This window comes from Oryzias latipes, chromosome 9 (assembly GCF_053564925.1).
Source record: "Oryzias latipes strain Hd-rR chromosome 9, Olatipes_Hd-rR_3.1".
Lineage (NCBI taxonomy): Eukaryota > Metazoa > Chordata > Actinopteri > Beloniformes > Adrianichthyidae > Oryzias > Oryzias latipes.
In genome coordinates, this window is record NC_136245.1 from 13,315,904 (window position 1) to 13,338,654 (window position 22,751).

The 22,751-nt window shown below is 39.0% G+C and overlaps 1 protein-coding gene across 1 annotated transcript; it reads right to left on the reverse strand.

The window, feature by feature from the left end:
- Positions 1-1,202: 1,202 nt before the first annotated feature.
- Positions 1,203-21,266, reverse strand: si:ch73-138n13.1 (uncharacterized protein KIAA1671 homolog). The gene is made up of 8 exons (XM_023958670.2): positions 19,971-21,266; positions 9,668-9,777; positions 6,665-6,830; positions 6,414-6,567; positions 5,020-5,153; positions 2,916-3,058; positions 2,748-2,834; positions 1,203-2,637 (listed from the first exon to the last, which is right to left on the reverse strand). The coding sequence occupies exons 1-7, from the start codon at positions 20,241-20,243 to the stop codon at positions 2,756-2,758; spliced, it is 1,059 nt and encodes a 352-aa protein (XP_023814438.1). The 5' UTR covers positions 20,244-21,266; the 3' UTR covers positions 1,203-2,637; positions 2,748-2,755.
- Between the last annotated feature and the right edge of the window lie 1,485 nt (positions 21,267-22,751).

Below are 22,751 nucleotides of genomic sequence, written 5' to 3' on the forward strand. Positions count from 1 at the left end.
TTAACCCTTACACGTTTTGCCTTAAAACCTGTCTACACTGTAGCGATTATGTCACCTGCTCTAGGTATGCCAACATTCCACAATACACACTAATATTATAATCCAACGAACGGCCAAAAATTGCCTAATTTCAAACGGCTGCAGTCAAAACCTAATTGAAATATCTCAAATAAAAGCATTCTTGCAAAGGCCAAAGCCTCCACTACATTTGAAAATTTTATGGCATCTTACCTGAAAAATTGTAGGAGGAGATACATTTCAAAAACAGTGAAGTAAAAGCGGACTCCTATAATTGACTTCTATTATATTCGATATTATAAAATACTTCAGTTATTTGGATAACTATAAATATTTCCAAGATTGTTTAGTGACAACAGAAAAGTCCACAAAAAACAGAACAAATGAATGTTTGAATTTTTTGAATAGCACGAATGCAGACGTTAGGATTGCAGAAAGTTTGAATTTGCAGAAGAGCCTTCCCCATGTATTTTTTATGGCAAAAGTTATAGCAATTTTGTGGAATTGTAGAAAAAACACAAGTTGCCGAAGTTTGCAACATCGTCTCCAGTCAACAGCTGTTCCAGAGTCCAAACTCCAGACCTGTGAAGGGTCAACTGAAGTCCAGGGGTGGCATCATCACAAATGTCCAACCTTGCTCCAAAGATCAAAGGCTCTTTTAAAGAGCCAAAATAGAGAGGGAGATTTTTTTCGTTTCATGACATTAAAAAGGTGCCACGAAGAAAAATAACACGAAGAAGACTAAATTCTTATTTCCCTTCAAATCAATGTATATAAATACTTTAAAGTCAATTTCTTGATTTTTTTTACCTCACTGTTTAGCAGAACCTACCTTTACAATGACTTTTAATGAAGCTGTTATGTCAAAGACAGTTTTTGTTGCTTAAAATATGAAGTGCCTGAAAAAAAACCTTTTTAAATGACAAATGAATAATAAATGTCTAGATCGTATCCATTTAGGTAAGCCCATTGAGATGACTATTGTTGTAAATATTGGGCTATATAAATTTATATAAAATTAATTAAATTAAAAGAATTGGACTGTATTGTATTGATGAAAAGTTAGTTTAATCTTTTATGGATTGATTCATGGACCATGTATCGAGATGCGTATCGAATCATGTGAGAAGGAAAAATACACCCGTATTTTAACTTTTTTAAAGAAAACCATAACAGACTCAAAACCGAGTACAAGTAAACTTTTATTTAGAATTTGTTGCATTTGAGGACACTGGCCAAAAAAACAGTGCAATATACATGGTTACTTTCAAATAAAAAGGGCCAAAGTAGGATATGAAAAAAAACCTCACACTCCAGGATAAAGAAAAATATCTGTATACATCTAGAAACCTTGGACAGTCACTCCGAAGCCTCAATGAACACCATCACTTCTATTAGAGGCTCAAAAAGAGAGGGCACACATCAGAGCTGTAGTGCATCAAGTGAAAAAGTGCTTAGCAGGAAGTGTAGAGTGGAGTGGCTGATGGCAAACATCATTAGGAGGTAAAGCCATAAATCCGACATTCATGTTTGTTTGGAGCATTAAAAACGGCAAAGTGGACTCATTAATCAGTGCTGTGGGAAAACTTCCACCAGAGGAGAGTAAGACACTGGAGCTCAACCAAACTAGGAAGATTGTGCATGCATATGAGATTTGAACAAAAGACAAAATTGCACTTTTTATTTGGGAAAGACAATGTCAAAACCTGAGTGAGAAATATGTGAAGCCTACAACCGTATGGCTTTCGTTGGACGCTCGCAGCTACAATCATTTTTGTCTTTGACAGAAGTGAAGTAGTGTTTGTGCTGATTTGGAGTGTGTGCGTTTGTCCCATCTCTTATCTACAAGCTAATCAGACATACATATACACACATATATATATATATATATATATATATATATATATATATATATATACATACATGTGTATATATATATATACACAGCATGTAGCAAATAGCCTCTAGGTGTAATTTTTCATTGCAAAAATGATTTCTAAGTGTGTGAAAAACCAAATATATTACATCGTTACATTCGTTAGTTATCGATCAATCAAGTTAGAGGTGCTTCTTCTCCAACAGTTCATTAATGAATGAAATTATACCCGATAGCAACCAAAAAAAAAAAAAAGGAAAAAAAAGGGTTGGATTCCGTTAACAACTTGCACCACTATCCCACAACATGTGGATGCAGATTCAAAGTACTTGCACATATTTTGCTGGCTGCAATGATAAATGTATAGTAAAAAGGTCCCGCAACTTAGACGTCCCAAAAAGGTGCCTGACAAAAAAAACCAAAAACCTCATGACGTACAACACATTTTGTCATGTCTCCTGGTCCCTGTTCAAATGTTTGTGTGAAGTCTGTCCAAATGAAGCAGAGCTTCACAGGTTCAAGCATCGAAAACATGAAGATGTTTATTCTCCTTGTTCGTTTTCTTTTTCCACTTGGCAAAAAGGCACCATACACATTTATTGACCCAGAATGGAAGAAAAAAAAAAAAAAGTTAACAAAGAATATTTATAATATATATATTCACATCAGCAGCTGTGGATCTAACCTTCCGACTCTCTGGGTCAAAGGCTTCTGATTATCAAAGATTCATCTGTTAAGGCAACCTTTAGGAGAGAATGAAGAGGACATATGTCAAAGGTGAAACATTAATAACTTTGCTTTAAATTTGCTTGTTTATCAAGAATTAGGGCTGCAGAGTTGAATTTCTTTTTACCTACTAGTTTAATTGTTTTCATTTTCATATTGACTAAAACGCTTCTTGGATTTTAGCTCTTTCAACCACTTGGGGGAGTCTTTCTCTCTGGAAGAGACAAGGAGTGGGAAAACTTTAGGTGTGACAACTCCCCAAAATTCCCCTGAATTTACTGGGTTATTGGCTTACCCATTTTCTTTCCCGCCAAGTGGCGGAAGCACGCGGGTTGCTTGAGGGAGGAATGGAGACTTGGGAGAGCGGGTCGGCTGGGATGGAGACGGAGCAGGTCCATCAGTTTGATTGTCTGAGTCACTCCTCCTCTTCAATTGAGCCTGATGACAAAAAAGGAAGAAGTTAGTAAAGCTGGTAAACTTTCAGCGTGTCATGATGGAGAAACAATTGTACACCTTTTTCTTTAAATTTTAATAAGCTCAGTTTGGTAGTACTTCGCTATATAATGGTTCACCTTTCAGCGTCTCGCAGATTTTTTTCAGTATATTTATTGCATGTTTTTTTTTTACAGCTCATTGTGTAATGTGTCCTGATTGGCAGATCTCGTCAATTAATCTCCATGCTGTGTCTCCTGTACGGAATGTGTTCAGTTTTCCAAATGTACATATATTTTCTATCGCAAGCAGATCTTTGTTTTTATTCTTTAATACTGAACTTATTTTTCTATTAAGGTTTGGACTCTGAGTTTAAACAAGAGAGAAAAGTGTCAAAATCTGTCTGAGAAAAGACTGATAAAATGTGTTGTGAGGAGTTTGACAGCAGTAAAATATCTATAATAAGTGTAAAAAATAAAGACTACTATGGATTTCACATATCGTGATAAATGACCGACTACTGTACATCATAGTACTGTGTTGTACTGTACACCCTTCATGGTTGCTCTTTAAAATGTGAGGATAAACTAGAGCTGGGCGATATGGCCAAAAAATAAAATCTCCGATTTTTTCCTTCCAAATTCAAATTTTGATTTTAATCTATTTTTTCTCACTGCTTTTACTTTCTTTAACAAAAATGAGAAATTGTGGAAAATATTTAACAAAAACTATTTTATTTTAGAATCACCTTTGGAAATTGGCTATAACACAAAGTTCAACTAAATGCAAGCTGTAAAATGTTTCTAGAACATTGCAGCACGTTTTGTGAGCTATCGCTAGCTTGAGAATCTCATAAAGAGAAAAACTAGAATGCGCTCCGCAGAGCGTTTTTGATGGCAACTTCCTTGAGACAGATTTTACTGCGTGTGATTTGATGTTTGAAATCACAACTCCAGTGACCAAACCCTAATTTTTGACTTTTTGACTGGTAGATAAAAAAAATCTGCCAAATAAATGATTCCATTATTTGACAATGAAAAACTATAATATACAGTCAGAGGACCATAAATATTTGGACAGAGACACATTTTTCTGATTTAGTTTCTGTACATTTCCACAGTAAATTTTAAATAAAACAACTCAGATGCCACTGAAGTGCAGACTTTCAGCTTTTATTCCATGGGTTGAACAAAACGATTGCATACAAATGTGAAAAACTAAAGCATTGGATCTCATGTGAAAGAACAGCTCTTCAGAAAGACAGAACTTCCTTTTTGATTCCTTACCTAAAAATACTATTAAAAAGATTGAAAGTGTTTTTTGTTCAGATCATTTTTCTCTTAAACTGTTGGAGTGATTTAGCTAGAATAAAAAAAGTACTTCATCAGTTATGAGTCCACTTTCAGAGATTCCAAATTGACAATAGTTAGATAAATACAATTCATTCAAATTAGTTTAGAAATTAGTTAAGAATTTGTTTGCATCTGATGATTTGATGAATACACTACTGTACTCTAAAATTATATAGCTAAAATTATAAAGCGACAATTTTGAAATAAAAACTAAAACTGCCAGTTTCTTTTCTGCGATTGATTCAAGGCAGATTTGCTTGCTTCCATGTAAAAACAAGTCTGCAGTCAACCTCTACTATATCAGTCATCAGCCTTCCTATATTATTAGTCTTTTTTGTGATATGGGCCGACCCCAGCAAAAGGCAACTGAAGATCCCAGAGACCTTCCTGCCCCTTTGTGGTAGCAATTGTAATAGAATACAGTTGGGTGAAGAGGTAAAATGGTGTTTCTGGCACAACCAAACAGATCCAGACAGAACTCTTTGATTTTTTAACTATGGCACATTCTCTTCTAGTGAATAAAACACTATGAATGTCTGTCATCAGTTACAGCATTGGGACTGATGGTAAATAACAGATATAGAGAAAGACATGGACCTAGAACTGCTGCATCACCTTTAGCGCTGAAGGGTCTAAGACGGGAAACACTGCGACCCTTTGTAGCTGTGAAGGAACACTGAGGCCAACATCAACTCCTCTGGTGGGCTTCTCAGATTCCAGCTCAGTCTCCTGACTCTCAGGCTTTGCTTCTGTTGTAAGGAGACACATAAGGTAGTTTATGTCTTCATTCGCAGGTTTATAACTTCACTCACCGAAATTCCTTTATTCCGGATGAACAAGCATAAACAAAGGGAATTTTTCAGTGCAACACTAAAAACAAAAAGGTGATAAGAAATGTCTAAAATGAGTAGTGTTTTTGGTTAAAAAGTTGCAACCTCTTATCAGATAATGAGAAGAAGTCAGTGCTCTAAAATAGCTAAAAGGTGTGTTCACTAAAGATACACTTTGACAGATTCTAAACCGGAAACTGCCTGGATGTTTGTTTAAAGGGATTATATCATGCAAAATCAAAAATTATTTTTAGCTCTTAAGTGTATTATAATTTTAATTCCACACAAAAAATCCCACAGCAGTCACAAAGCGGGGAACAGCCTCTTCCAGGAAGTGTCAAGGCTGCCAGCACTGCCCCCAGGCTAACACACACACAAAAAAGCAAAAGTTCAGATGTTCAAGACAGCATGTCTTGGTTGATGCCATGAAATGGGCAGCACCCAAGAGGAGCAAAAGCTGGTACTTCTGGGTAGGAAAATGAGCTGCGAAAATAATTTCATAAAAGATGCTTAGTGTGCAAAAAGGTTCTATATTTTCTTGTATATTAATATATACATGATAAATCCTGACATTAAAGTCTGATTTATCATAGTTCTATACAGGCCTTATTTGATCTTAATCTTTTTAAAGTAGCTCTAGATATTGCCTGAATTGCATATCATGCCCAATTTATCATATACAATAACAAGGAAGTCAAATTTTATTAGATTATATTTAACGTTTCATTTTAAGCAATAAAGAAAGAAGGAAAATACAAACAAAAATCTTTTTTTAAAAGACCAGAAAAAAAAGTTGGAAAAATCTATTTTTATCATGATCAACTTTCTCAACATGTAAATCCTGCAGTTTTTTCTTGAATATATTTTTGGGATGTTAAACATTTTAGCATTAAAAGCTTTGATGGATGTAAATCCTTTAAATGTTTATAAACATGTTAGATGTTAAAATAAAGATTGTACAGACAGGAGTCCTGCATTATCTAATTACTGTAAAACCTTAGTTTTACGCAACATTATTTAACAAAGCGAAAATTAATTTTTTAATATATTTTCATGCAAACCTGTAAATTAGCTTTTCCTTGATTTTTCACAAAGTACAAAGTATTTTCTAGAATAGAAACTTAAGAATCTTTTTTCAGCGAGATGAAAATTAATAAAATATCAGAGCGTCAGACAAACCTGTTGAATCCCGATAAAGCCAGTCCTCTGTGGTTGCTGCAGGTGGTGCAGCGCTCTGTCGTACTGCTCTGGTGGGCCGCATGCGTGGTGCCCGTTTCTTCCCCAGCTGGGCTTTGGAGCGAAGAGCACTGTTGTCCAACAAAGTGGTTGGAGCCTAAATGTCGAGACAAAAAAAGGTAGAGCAAATAAATGTTCAAGAACCCATTTGTAGTGAAGCATATTTTACATGAACTACAGCTCAAAACACTTACTTCAGGAAATGTGAGAGGCTGTGTTTCTGATGAAGAGGGGGGAGGAAGGCCATCCAAAGTGTCTTTGTCAGACAGCAGTCCGTTATCACAGAGGGAAGTTGGTGGAGATGACTTTCTTTGTGACAGACTAAGAAAGCTGTCTGAACTAGGAGTGATAGACGTCAGGCTGCCAAGACAAAATATTTTTTTAAACCCATGAAACAGTTTGGGTCAAATAGTAAAATAGCTCAGAATCTGAATCTTAACTGTCAGAATTTCCAAATTACTGCAACAGTGCAGCAAAAAGCTTTAAACCTAATTTGTAACAAAGTAGTTTATATATTTTATGTAAAACTTTTGCACTTTTCTTTTTTTTTTTAATACAAACTGCCCTCTTGTTTGTTCTTATTAGTGCTTAAATTGATTACTTTGACCAGAAGGAGGCAACAAAGAATAAAAAAATTAAAAATTAATTAATTTTGCAAGGGCAGTTTTTGATAGCACCTTAAAAAAATGTTTTATGATATTTTAAAGGGGTCTGACATTTTTATCTTCGTGTATGTCCAGTGTGAGACATAATCTTTAAAAAAATCTGGAAATCACGTTGCATGATTTTTTAACTGATTTATTTGTGTGCTACTGCTGCGAAAAAGTATTTGAACCTGAGAAAATTGTTAAAATGTAAATGTATACTTTGTTTACACAGGTCAAATGTAGTATTTCAAACTGCAGGACGTGTTTTGACCCATTTGGTGGGACCCTCCAAAGGTTTGAATGGAAAGGGAGCTGAGGCCAGATTTGGTGTGGTGAAACTGTGTGAGACCATTCCATCTGCATTCTTCAACTATTTCATTAAATTGGTTATGCACGCAGGCAAATGCAGTTGTTAACCCACCCTGTCAGCCCTTCCTGACAAAATCCTGTATGACCCTGGGAGGTAGGCAGCAGTGTGAAGGGTCTTGAGACCTTGTCCACCTTGGGAAGCAAACCCAGAGCTTCTTACGTGACAGTACTACACCCAAAGCGAACTGAGCTATCCAGCCTTGCAGTGGTATTTTCACTTTGTCACATAGAACACAAACACATACATTTAAACCAAAATAAAAATGAATTCCCCATTTGAAGACTAGAAATAAATTAAAGAAAAAGTCTGTCTGAAAATTAAAATTGATCGACAATAAATCTGGGTTCATATGAAATGTTACATTTTATTCACATTAAATGCTCACTGTGGATTTCTACATTTAAACTGTTTGAATAGGAAAACTTAACACAGCTATCTTTTTTAGTACAAACCACTAGTTTTAATCACACACAGACAAATACTGCGATTTCATAATTGATTCACCACAAGAGACTGAACAAATAACTTATCTGCTCTAATGTAATGGCTGATGCTGAGATCTGAATTGCATCAAAAAGATCAGATCTGGCTCAAAGACTATGGTTTTGATGCGCAAGATGTCCCACAAGTGAGAGTCCTTTACTCTTGTCCTCACGCAGTTCATGTTTAAGTTAATGAAAGAACATGTCTTCTTGCACAAGTATGTGGAGCCAAACAAGCTCAGCATTTTCTTAGCAAATGTTCACATCTGTTGAAAGCTCCCTTTATCCAGTTAAGAGTAAAAGTTGGCAAGAGGGAGCGACACTCACTGAGCTTCATCTGCAGGAGCGTCACAGAGAAATTGTTCACTCCTCTAAAACAAAATGAGTCGGAAAAGTCTGTTTTCATCGAAGGCTACTGAAAAATAAAAACTGTTCTCCTTTTGGCTCCAACAGTCTCTTAATATCTGAAGAAAAGTCTTCAATTCTCCAGACCACAGCTTTACAAGCCAGGGAAACATTAGCGAACTCCTGCTTCTTCTCAGAGGAAATGTTCTCCACTTTTTTCATCATGCAGTCTTTAATTAATTTCCCATCAATAAAAGATTTGCAGTGCTTTGTATTCAGTGTTGCTCCCCCGTAGCTCGCTTTTGTAGTGTTTTCATTTGACTCAACTACGTCTGCCAACCAACAACCACCAGCATTAATGTGGGGTTCAGTGTCTTGCCCAAGGACACTTCAACACATGAGCGGGCAAGGCGGGAAACAAACCTGTGATCTTTCGATCAGAGGTCCACCTCTGCACCACAGCTGCCCTATTGACATTGCAGAGTCAAACTTTTTGAGAGGGATGGCACAAAAAATGTCCTAGAGCCACAAAGATCTAAATTCATTAACATCTATGGCTGAATCTGAATTCTTCCCCTACCTGATTGTTCCAATTATAAAAGCATTTGGAGCTGTAACGGTGTCTGAACTTTTTATGGGAAGCCTGACATTGCAAAGCAAAGCAGGAACTATTTATCAAATCTGTGCAGGTAAACTGTAACTGTAATTTTGTATGTATTAGACAAAAACACCAATGAATCATTATCAGATAAATGAATGTTTACTTTTGGAAAAACACCATTCCTGATCATGAAAAGATAAATATTTCAGACTGATAACTAACATCTCAGGGAGCAAAGATGCCTATAAGCTCCCTTGGAAAAGGTACAATTTTAGTACACAAAAAAAATGCAACAAAAAATTCCTATATGTTTATTTACTTTGGTAAAACAGTGTTTAGAAAATACCTCGAGCCCTGAAAATGGGATTTGAAAGAAATCAGTGACTCCATGATAAACAGATACAGTCAGAATTTGAAGTCTCACCTGATGAGTCTTTTATTTAGAAAAATGTCAGCTCAAGCTTTTGATTTTCAAATTATTCTTCTTTTTAAGATTCTACTCTTCATACTAATAATACATACATTTACACTAAAGATGCTGTCTAAAACCATTCACTTTAATAGGATTTGACTTTCTTTTATTCCAGAAGAGAACAAAACCCACCCCAAGTTTGTACAGATTTGGAACACGATTCAAATCTTAAAGATCATACATTTTGCAGATATAAAATTCCAGTAAAAGCACTTAACACAATAAAGTTTGATCCCTCATTGACACAACAATTACTGCATACAGTGAAGTGTGTTTTTACCTGTCATCGGATCGCAGTTCCGTCTCCCAGGTTCCATACTGACTGTCAGTCTCACGAACTGGCGTTTCAGAGTGTTTCTGTTTCCTTTCCTCTTCACCACTTTGTGTTTGCTGCAACAAGGAGAGAGAAGAAACAGGAAGTTAACTAATGCTGAAAGCTGCTTCAGTGAAAATTTATAAGACAATGAATAATTTATGATCCACTGAATAAAATAAAATGATGTGTAGTATAATACAGTCAGGACCATAAATATTTGGACAGAGAATCATTTGTCTAATTTTGTTTCTGTACATTACTACAGTGAATTTAAAAATAAAACATCTCAGGTGCCATTGAAGTGCAGACTTTCAGCTTTTATTCCATGGGCTGAACAAAAAAATTGCATGCAAATGTGAAAAACTAAAGCATTTTTTAAACACAATCCCTTCATTTCATGGGCTCATAAGTAATTGGACAAATGAAATAACTGAAAACAAAATGGTTATTACTAATATTTGGTTGAAAGCCCTTGTTGGCAATGACAGCCTGAAGTCTTGAACTCCTGGACATCACCAGATGTGGGGTTTTCTCCTTCTGGGTTTTCTCCTTCTGGATGCTCTGCCAGGCCTTTACTGCAGCGGCTTTCAGTTGCTGTTTGTTTGTGGGCCTTTCTGTCTAAGGTTTAGTCTTCAAAAAGTGAAATGCATGCTCAAATGGGTTAAGATCAGGTGACTGACTTGACTATTCAAGAATAAGCCACTTCTTTGCTATAATAAACTCCTGAGTTGCTTTGGCTGTATGTTTTGGGTTGTTGTCCATCTGTATTATGAAACGCCGCCCAATCAGTTTGGCTGCATTCACCTGGATCTGCGCAGATGGTATGTCTCTGAACAGCTCAGAATTCATTCGGTTGCATCTGTCCTGTGTCACGTCATCAATAAACACTAGTGTACCAGTGCCACTAGCAGCCATGCACGCCCAGGCCATCACACTGCCTTCAGTGTTTTACTGATGATGTAGTGTGCTTTGGATCATGAGCTTCTCCACGCCTTCTCCATGCTTTTCTCCTGCCATCATTCTGGTAGAGGTTGATTTTGGTTTCATCTGTCCAAAGAATGTTTTACCAGAACTGTGCTGGCTTTTTTAGAGGCTTTTTGGCAAAGTCCAATCTAGCCTTCCTATTCTTGAGGCTTATGAGTGGTTTGCATCTTGCAGTGTACCCTCTGTATCTACTTACATGCAGTCTTCTTTTTATGGTAGACTTGGATATTGATACGCCTACCTCCTGGAGAGTGTTGTTCACTTGGATGGCTGTTGTGAATGGGTTCCTCTTCACCATGGAAATGATTCTGCCATCATCCACCACTGTTGTCTTCTGTGGACGTCCAGGGTTTTTTTGCGATGCAGAGTTCACTAGTGCTTTCTTTCTTTCTCAGGATGGACCACACTGTTGATTTTGCCACTTCTAATACTGCAGCAATTTCTCGCATGGTTTTTTTCTGTTTTCTCAGCTTAATGATGGCTCCTTTCACCTGCATGAGCTCCTTTGACTGCATGTAGTCTGTTCACAGCAAAATCTTCAAAATGCAAGCACGAGTCTTCTAATCAACTCCAGCCCTTTTATCTGCTCCACTCATGATGACATCACAAGGGAATTGCCCACACTTGCCCATGCAATAGCATGGAAGTCAATTGTCCAATTACTTACGAGCCCATGAAATGAAGGGATTGTGTTTAAAAAATGCTTTAGTTTTTCACATTTGTATGCAATCTTTTTGTTCAACCCATGGAATAAAAGCTAAAAGTCTGCACTTCAATGGCATCTGAGTTGTTTTATTTAAAATTCACTGTAGTAATGTACAGTGTAGAAAAAATGTGTCTCTGTCCAAATATTTATGGTCCTGACTGTATTTTGGCCCTTAAAAAGGCCTTTTACCATAAAAAACAGTCGGGGAGAGAACTTGTAAGATGCTAGAGTAAAGACAGAGACAAATGAAGGAACTAAAAAAAATTCTCCAAATCCTGAACAAGTGTAGGTTAGATACAGGCTACAGATGAGGATGTGAAGGTTGTTGTTAGTGAGGTGTCAGGAGTAATGATGATGGAGCAGCAGGATGTCAGTGGTGGCAAGAAGGGTAATGGATGAGTTAATAGAGACATGAGTAGAGTGGGTACAAAGAGAGGCGGAAGGGTGAGCGTGTTTGCAGTTTACTGAACCTTGCCTCTTATAATGAGGCTGGTGTAGAGGATATATTGTCTAAAAACCAAACAGCTCTCAGGAGGGATGGCCTGCACATGAACTGATAACCCTGGCCTATATGGGCAGGGAGAACCACAGTAGAAGATCCTGTCACCAGAAGTCGCTTAAGGGGACATCTGTAACATTTAATACACCTGACTCTGGTTGACAGTGAGCCCTTAGCTGGTGATACAGTGCCTTGCGAAAGTATTCGGCCCCCTTGAACCTTTCCCCCTTTTGCCACATTTCAGGCTGCAAACATATGTTGTGTCCCAACTCCTTAGCTACCCCTAGCTACTAAAAAACTATATACAGTACAGTTTGGACAAACCTTCTCATTCAAATGAATGGGAAGGTGTGTCCAAACTTTTGGTCTGTACTGTAGTGCAGCACTATGTTGTGCCTTGAATTTTAAAAGCAATTCGGACACCATGCTCACTACTTTTATTTTATTTTTTAAACAGCGGATATGACGTCATCGATATCACAAAGTCAAAATCTAATTAATATGAGCGTTTTATCATGTCATCCACCCATCTGCTACATGTTGATGTAGGTTGCTAACACAGCTGCCAAACCAGGTCTCACAAATTTCTGCCTATAAAAATTCCAGGCCTGTGTAATTGTTTAGAGCAGCCAAACTTTTACCTGATCTGCGAAGGCTGCAACAAGGCCTTTGCTTCAACATGCTGAAGAAAGGCACTGCAGTGCAGGAACTGAATGATGGATATAATGAGGGTTTATAATCCAACATAATTTGTTTCATGCTACACGATCATTTCTAAATTATAACGTTATGATGATTCTTAAGGTTTTTAGGATTCATAATTCATCACAAACGTATAAAAACAATTACCATAAAGAAAACTTTCAATATCGTTGGCAAAAGCTAACATCATCTGGATATGAAGGGTGTGTCAAAGGGAAATAACACAAAGGGTGGATAAAAGGAAGGACAAAGGACAGAAGGCGTTGAAGGAAGGAGCAGGAACAAGCGTGTGGAAAATTCTCCTTGATAACGGACTGTTTGCTGCACATTAACCAACAACAGCAGTCTGCAGATGGTGAGCTGAAAAAGCAAAGCTCTGGTCTAGCGCCTAAAAAAAGCGGTTACATCAGGGACTACAACGGAGTGAGCAACTACTGTGGACACATAATACATGCGTTTGCATGCACATAGCGGTTGTGGCAGAAACCTGGTTTTCAATGCAGTCGGCGGGTTCCTTTCAGGGTTATTATTTGTGAACAGACAGCGGTAAACTATAAATCTTTCTCTTTAAATACTTTTGTATTTTAAAAAAAAATGAGCAAACCTGATGTTACCTTCTAATAAAGGTGATGTCTCTTAACAGCTGTAAATTGTACTTGCAGTGTGTCATCACACTTTGTACTCATCTGTCCAAATCTGTGGACCGACTCTGGGATGGGTGGGATGGAAAAAATTAAGTGTAACCCATTAACCATAACCCATCAGTGCGAACATTCTCCGTACGCACTGCTTCTATGAGTTTGATCTCATGCTAGCAGATGAAAATCCAAGTTCCATGTCTGAGCACACTGAAATACAGATTCGGCTATGTAGAGAACAGCAGAGCACACAAAAAGCTAACACAAAAGTTAACAAGCAAACACTGCACACACAACAGAGATGAAGAATGTCAAATCCTGACTTGTCTTAAAAGTTTTTCTCACGGTGAACTGAACCTGATGCAGAGGTGTTTTCCAAATGCAAGCAGCTATCCTCAGTGATCATAACATCTAGCCTAAATTGCAGAAAGAGCAGCTGTTTGTCTTAACTGCCATTTCTCATCATGTTCTAGTAATTAATGCATTTTCAGGTCATTTATGCTTCTTCCTGATAGATTATTCCTTTTAGTTTAACTGCATGATCAGAATGAATGGGCTCAGTCTAGTTTAGCTTGACAGTACATATAACCTTTAAATCCACTTATGTCATAGAGCTACAAGTGCCTTCACATACATGTCTTAGATCAGGGGTCAGCAACCTGCGGCTCTTTCATCCTTGTGTTACGGCTCTCTGTGGATTGTAAAATACCTACCATGTTCTCAGATTGTTGTGGTGCCTTTAACACCGTCAGGTAGTGTGAGTGGGCAGGAAGAAGAGAGCAGCGTGAACGCCGACCAGGGTCAGTTATAGGATGGAAAGTTCTTCTAAAAACACAGTCAGTGGTAATCTCGTACGGGGCACATAATTAAATAAACATCCTGACAGCATTTGGAAGCAATACAAGTATTGCCAAATGAATTATCGCGATATTTTGGTGAAACGATTTTTTCGAAAACCCCAGTGTTGCGGCTCCCTGTGCTTTCATTTCTGTGGGAAACTGATCCAATTGGCTCTTTGAGTGATAAAGGTTGCTGACCCCTTTCTTAAATGTTTCCATCATTTACAGTCACTAACGGTTACAGTAAGTAACAGAGTGTAAATACATTTTCTTCAGTTGAGTAAATAATGTCCAGTTAATAAATAAAACAGCATTTTTTGAAATACCTGCTAATGACACTAATATGTAAATGAAAGATGCCAAAGCCTCTCATCTGTATAAAGACTTATTGGTATGTGTCTGACAAACTGACCTCTACCGCCATTTATACTCTGATGCTGCTTCTAAAAGAAACAGAATAACAGCCGTTATCTTAAACTATGGCTATGTCCGAATTCTCACCCTAACCCCTTTATTATGCACTACATAGTGTGTTCGCCATTTTGTAGTGCTGTCCGAATTTACAATTCCAAAATCAAAAGCCCTAGAAAGTTCCCAGAAGTCTCTGCGAAAAACCAGTGTACATTGATGCTCACTATATCGGCGAATGTAGACCACAATGCATTGTGTCGGAACAATTTTTGCCACAAAAAAATGTATTTAAATGTATTGTTTTAATAAATCATCAACATATTTATCTTCAGAAGACAGTAGACTCATAAATAATTGTCGCAAAACACTCATATCAATTAGATTTTAACTACGTTAAATTGATGACGTCATATCCTCCTCCTCATAGGCTCCTCAGGGAGTGTGCAGACCAGCTCTGTGTGGTGATGCTGTTCATATTAAATATGAGCCTCAGACTGCAGAAGGTACCAGTCCTCTGGAGGACTTCCTGCCTGGTTCCGGTTCCAAAGGTACCTCGTCCTACGGAACCGAACCACTTCAGACCTGTCGCCTTGACTCCCCACCTGATGAAGGCTATGGAGAGGATCATCCTCAGCCATCTCCGCACTCAGGTGAGCTCGGCACTGGACCTGCTGCAGTTTGCATATCGACCAGGCATCGGGGTGGATGACGCCATCATCTACCTGCAGCATCGGGCCCTGTCTCACCTGGAGGCCCCTGGGAGCACTGTGAGAGTCATGTTTTTTGATTTCTCCAGTGCTTTCAACACAATTCAGCCATCACTGCTGAGGAGGAAGCTGGAGGTAGCAGGTGTGGACCAACATCTGGTTGCTTGGACCATCAACTACCTCACAGACAGGCCACAGTTTGTGAGGCTGTGTGACTGTGTGTCTGATGTGGTGGTCTGCAGCATGGGGCACCTCAAGGGACTTTGCTCTCCCCATTCCTGTTTACCCTGTACACATCAGACTTCACCTACGACTCCCACCACTGTCATCTGCAGAAGTTCTCAGACGACAGTGCCATTGTGGGCTGTGTATCAGGGGGGGATGAGCAGGAGTACAGGGGGGTCATCACTGACTTTGTTAGCTGGTGTGAAGTTAACCAGCTGCTGCTTAACACCAGCAAGACAAAGGAGCTGATCCTGGACTTCAAGAGGTCCTCACCATCACAGTCACCGGTGAACATCCAGGGTTCAGACATTGAGGTCGTGGACACATTTAAATATCTGGGTGTTCACCTGAACAACAGACTGGACTGGTCCAACAACACGGATGCTCTGTACAGGAGGGGCCAGAGTCGCCTTCACCTGCTGAGGAGACTGAGGTCCTTTGGCGTGTGCAGACAGCTGCTGAGGACCTTTTACGACACTGTGGTGGCCTCAGTGGTCCTTTATGGAATTGTGTGCTGGGCGGGGGGCAGTGCAGGCTGAGACTTGAAGAGGCTTAACAAACTGGTTAGGAGGGCCGGGTCTGTCCTGGGCTGCACACTTGAGTCCATCGAGGAGGTGGCGGACAGGAGGATGTTAGCTAAGCTGACATCCATCATGGATAACCCCTCCCACCCCCTGCACCAAACTGTAGAGGCGCTGACCAGCTCCTTCAGCACAAGACTGTTGCACCCTCAGTGTAAGAAGGAGCGCTACCGCAGGTCATTCCTCCCCACAGCCATCAGACTGTACAACACCGTGTCAAAGTGACACTCCACAGTCCCAGGGGTGTTTTTCTGTTTAGTAATTGATTCATTTACTTTTGTTGTAGTTGTTGTTTTTCAATTTTAAATTGTTTTTTGTTCCTGAACAGTTGTTTGTTTTTGTTTTTGGTGTGAACTTCATTAGTTATTTCTGTATTTTGAAAAAATTTGTAATGTTTTTTTACATTTTACATGTTTTGCAGACCGCATGTTTTTTACACTTTTGCAGCTGTATTTATTTAATATTTATTTCTTTATTTAATAAGAATCTCATTTTTGATAATAATTTTTCATAATAATTTTAGTAATATTTTTAATTATCTAATATAAATGTCACTTGTGATGTCCTTTATTGATGTTATATTATATAGATTATTTCTGAATGTCGTGTTGCTGCCACAGAAATGAAATTTCCCCATTGTGGGATTAATAAAGTCATCTATCTATCTATCTATCTATCTATCTATCCGCCGTTTGAAAGAAAAAGAAAAAAAGTAGTGAGCATGGGGTGCGAATTGCTTTTAAAATTCAGGGCACTACATAGTGCCGCACTTTATTGTTTTTTAGTAGTTAGGGGTTAGGGTGGGAATTCGGACTTTGCCTAAGACATAACCCCTAGGCAGTGACAACACCTCTCACTCATAAAAATTTTGACTCATGAGGTGTGCTGCACTTGAAGAAACAGGTATTTGTGCAAAGCAGTTTCTCTGCAATGTATAAATTCCTATAAGAGACTTCTACAGTTTGTATGACCATCAAAAAGCCTAAAGGTCATAATAAAGGCAAAATGAAGCTGAATATAGATCATATTTCAATAATCATCACACTTCACCAATTTCTAATGACAGAAGTAAACAAAATGACACAGGATACTGTAGAGGGACCAATCCAAACAGGTGCCATCTCTGTCACAGAACAATGGTCAGACATCTTCATTTTATTTGTTACAAATGAATAACCACAAATTGATCCTTAATCAGAATGACGTGTGCATTAATCCTGAAGAATGACCAGCAAGGAATTTAAAAAAATCTATAGAAACGCAATTTAAGAGTTAAAACTACTGAAAAAAATTAGGAGCTATTTTCCTATTTTTTAAGCAAATGTATGTCTACAACCTTCAACGTGACCTAAAACCAGCAAATGTTTGACACTTGAATGAAAACAAAAAAACAACTAGAATGTTCTGAACTGTCCATGTTCAAGCAGCCACTTCCAATGAAAAATCTATTGCAGAAACTTGCATTTTGGGATTCTGTCTTTAAAAGCCTCATGTTTACACATAGCTAAGCAAATTTTTACAATGTTTTGGGGCTCTATGTATAAGAGACCATTGAACACGCACTACAAGTTAAACCAGGTCGAACTTTGAAAAACTCAGAGACTCGGGTTTGGTAGTGATGTAGGGATTTGGTTAACCGTATCTTGTGAACCCAGACACTGTGACAAGCCTGACAATGTCTGCGTTTGTTTTTCAAATAAACATAAACCAAGGCCACTCTTCTGAAGTGATGGTAATCTATATCTGCCATTAAAAGGACGCTAGCAATGAACCGAACCGTTTCCATATTGTGCCCAAATCGTAAGATTTAAACCCAGGGCTCGACATAGCCATTTGTCCGCTGGCCCGGTCCTGTTTTTCGAGCAGTGCGGACCACAAGACTTTACTTTTCACTTGTCCGCTCGGGCCACTAAAATATCTAACGGTTTATATATTCTTCACCTTTTTCAATAAAGTAAATTTTGCGAAAACGTGTAGATTTACCTCGTCTTCATAATGTAGTTTTTCTGCTAGTCCTGTGTTCAGACTTCAAGGGTTTCTATGGGAAACCTTTGATCACTTCTCCTCTCCCGCCTGCGCGCGCGCGGCTTTCACTGCCGAGCACCACGCGGCACGCGCTCACTACTTTTTTTTTCAAACTTTATTGAATGTAACAATTCAATACAAAACAATGTTAAACAGCAACAACTAAGGCACAAGCCAGTGGGTTATTATTACATTTGATTATAAATCCGACACCGTCACTGAAGAGAGACTGAAGCATGTCAGAGATGTGGAAGACATGGCAGGAATAGATAGGAATATGTTGGATGGAGTAGTGGGTATAATTAGTAGTATGGACAGCAAGATATTTAATGAATGCATTGAAGATGAAACTGTATCCACTAAGCTTTAAGCTGAATGTCAAAGAATCAAAGGCAACTCCAAATACCTGAATCTCAGACTCAAATGCAGTAGAATGTTAAACTACTTAATTTTGTTTTTCTTTACAACACTGTAAGCAGTAAGTATTTCTAGTTAGCTGAATGATCTCAGTTAGACCTGCACAATATGAGGAAAACTCGCGATATGCGATATCAGAGATTAAAATTGCGATAACGATATAATTTGCGGTATATAAACAAACAGCATTCTTCTTCCACTTTCGGCTTCTCCCATCAGGGGTCGCCACAGCGAACAAGTTGCATGGTAAATTTGGCAATGTTTTATGCCGGATGCCCTTCCTGACGCAACCTTCTCAAACCGGGCTCGGGACCGGCTCAGAGGTAGAGAAGGGAACAGGGAGCAGCCCGGAGTCGAACCCTGGTTTCATGGACGGAAGGCGCCGCAAACCAGCACGAGCTAAACCAGCTCCCATATAAACAAACAGCAAAATAACCAAATAACCATTCCCAGTTTAAAAATTATACTCCAAATGACCCTCGTTGACATAGGTTACAAACATCTAACATAACAGGGCTCCATCTGATTGGTCAACAATGTGAAGGCGTCCATCCGATTGGTCAAATGCATTAAGGGATTTATTTGATTCGTTAAATGGTTCAAGCTGCCATTAGATTGTTTTAACACATTTAAGATTTATGATTTATTGCGATATTTGCCGTTAAAAGCACCATGAAAACTTCTGAACTAGTGTTACCTACTACACTGCAGTGCTCTCTTCAAAACATCTGAAACAGACTAGAGCAGATTTAAGTTTGATATGGTCTATTTTCAGTCATTGAAAAGTGTAGAAATAAGTGATGTCACCAGAATGCACCAAATTGCACCATATTAATAGTTTCCGGGGGGGCATGCCCCCGGACCCCCCTAAAGTTGCAAGCACCTGCGAAGCGGCGGGTCCCGCTATGCGCGGTGTCGGGCCAGTAACTTTCAGGCAGGGCCAGTAAGTTTCAAAAACTACTGGCCCTGTGGGCCAGTGCAAATTTCTGGGCTATGTCAACCCCTGAAACCGCTTAGACATTCTGCACCAAGCCTCTTCCAACTGTAGGTGGCAGACATGCACTAGTAAACAGCAGCAAAAATCCTCTCCCTGCTTGTCTAATGTGAACACAATGGGCCAAACTTGACTTCTTCCTGAATTCGTATCAAGTGTTCCCAGTGTATATGTAGCTCAACAGAAAAACTAAAGTTTGAAATGATTGTCAGACTTCATAGACTCCATGGAGTAACATATCAGTTACACATTCTGGAGTAACAGTAAAGTAAGAGAGAAATATGATGGAAGCATGTAAAGACAGAAGAAGCAGCATGTTTAACTCTGGGCCACATGCCTAATAAAACAGCAGCTATTACCACCAACACATGGACATTACTACAAAATAACTTAAACTTTATTTGAGTCTGGCAGATGTTCAGACTTCTAAACATGCAACTAATGCATCATAAAGAAGCTTTAAAAGATATGTGTCTGTCTGTACCATAAATGTGCTGCTAAATGCAGGTTACACCTGCTAAATGTGAATAGCGTCTTACATCACTGGGGGTGTTGGGCGCTGCTCGTCTACGTAAGGACAAGTGCTGCTGGCTGCGCAAAGAAAACCTGCGGATGGACTCCCTGCTGTGGGATGCTAGGGAGCGTAAGTAGTTAGTCCTCTTAAAGCCTTCCACTTCATTGTCTTCTCTTCCTCCCCTCTCCACCGAGATGGACAGAAAGTTAAACGACCCGTGAAGGGAGCGACGGACATTTCCAACCCACTCTGACACGTGAGAGTGAGCCACTGACAGCTTATATCCAAGGTACTCCATCACGATGCTCTGCTGGCTGAAGAGAGGCTTCAATCTGAGCTTGGACTCTTGCTATCACAGTAGCGGAGGAACATTAGAAGCTACATATGCGGGAGAGACAGCAGTCCAGGGATGGAGTCTCAAGTCTTTACTGACGCTGGGTCAATGCTGCAGCAACGAGGAAGGTGACGGAGGGAGCAACGACAAAGCTCATTCACCCCCAGGTCGTGATTCAGCACAGATATCACAAGTCATCCAGAGACCGGGACACTCCCAGTTTCACTCATAAGGGCAGTCCCGCCGGAGCCACTGGGATTCTTGTTTCAACACATCAGAACTAAGGCTCCACTCAGTCTGTCCCAGCTGAACATGGAAGCTTTCTAATGTCTATTTCAATGCTTACAAGATATGCCTGCTATGATACCTCTGCTACAACATACAAACAGCAACCCAGAGGTTACAAAAGGCCAGAACACATAAAGAACAAGGCTCAGTCAAACTGCTTCACGCCCTCTAAAAGGTTTTCTATATTTTTAAAGCCTTTAATCACCTCTGAACTAAAAGAAAAAAAAACATTTCTATGTGTTTGGAAGGACGTTTACTTAAAAAACAAAAAAAAAAACTCATTTGTAATGTTTAGCCAAATCCCTTTGAGTTAATCAACTGTGAACTTCTGCCCTGACCTACAACCAAAATCCCCGCACAGGTACTATTGTCCCAGAGCTGACACCGACACATTCATATCCAAAAATAAGGCTCAGGTTTGGAGTTAAATAATCCATCCGTCTGACAAGGCTACCTCCTGGTGGTGCAGTGTTCAGAGCTGCAGAAGGATTTCACAGCTGGTGGTAAAAACGAAGAGATGCTAAAGTCTTTAGTACTCCGTTGAGGAAAAACAGACAGCAGCAAAAGACAAAAAGAGAGCGTATAGTGTGAAGGGGAAAAAAACACATGCAGGAAAAGAAGAGCAAATTGCCTCCGTTTAACTTTTTTGCAGGCAACAGCGGGTATGAGAAAATGCGTCAGCAGTTGCTATTTGTAGTCTGCTTTACAGGACTCACTGTCAAGGAGAAACTGGGTGGAGAGAGGGAGGGAACAGATTCAGGGAGAGTGAGATGGAGAATGGGAGGTCCCTGATTCAGAGAGGCAAAGGGAGGGGGAGAAAGAGGAGATGGGTGATGAATTTTTTGCAGTGCTCTCCTGATCCAGCCCAGTTCAGAAGCAGCAGGTACAATGATAATACGATAATAAAAAAGTAGATTTAACCGCATACTAAACTAGTTTGACTAAAACCAAGATTCCTCAAAGGCAAGCAAATGTTTGATCTACTTCCACTCAGCTCAGCTTATGCAAACAACAGAGCAGCCCTTCCTGACATGAACTCACAGGATTTTGTTACATTGAATGCCTGAATAAGATGCTGCATTAGCCTCTGAGCAAATGAGTGGAAACGGGCTAAAACAAGGTCAAAAATTGCCCGCATGTGCTTCAAAACTGCCAACTTTCAGTGACTTAAAAACAAAGTCATCGACCTCCAAACAAAAGACTCTTTAATAATTGTGGATTCTTTAATAATTGTGAATATCTGTGAGTTAGGATGATTAGACAACTTAGACAGCACATAAATATTTTTAATATTCATTTATATATGTGCTTCAGATGATTACCTATATTATTGAGACTGAGGCAGCTGATTTAATTGACTCTGTACTCCAAGCATTTTTCTTTAGCTGCCTAATCTTGGCCTGAAAGTTGGGGGCTTTTTCATCTGCTTTAATCTTTTTTTTGCGTTCAGGGCATCTGCTCTGCAACTAATCAGGGATTTTAGGTCTCATTCTGGTATTTACTTGAGCTTTTCAGAAGGCTTAGTCAGCTGCTTCCTCATTAAAAAAACTACTGTTGTCTTTGATGCTCTCAATAACATATGTTATAAAGTGCAAAATAGGTGAGAAGGAAAACACTTAGGCAGCACAGACTTTAATATAAACACATGATAGCTCAAAGATAAAGTCAGAGGGGAAGTTTCTAAGTGGAGCATACCTGTCTTTCCAGCACCCTTATTCTGAACTAGACAATATGGCTGGCCATTATTGCTAGAGTTGCATTACTCACAGAAGATTGTGCAACAACAATATTAAGACACAAGATGCAAACTATATGTTTTTATTTATTTTATTTGTTTTCTTGAAAATACGTTTAAAATATTTAAAGCATCTGAGTGTTTTCAGACTGGACACATTTGGTTTGCTTAAAGTGAACCAGAGTTCATTTCCCCCGATAATCCGGAACAAATTTTCAGTCTGGATACACCCAAGCGGACCCTGGTCCAGGACCATGAATTGCTCTCTGACCCATCTTCCAAGGTGGTCTAGATTCATTTACAATCGGACTGAGTTTGGGATGGCTTTGAAATTCCTGAGTCTTAATATGGTCCATGCCCGGAGCCGAAGAATTGAATCAAAACGGCCACCATAGCCGGTCATAAAGCAAAGATTGTGGTGTTATCAAACAGAAAAAAGGGTCCAACTG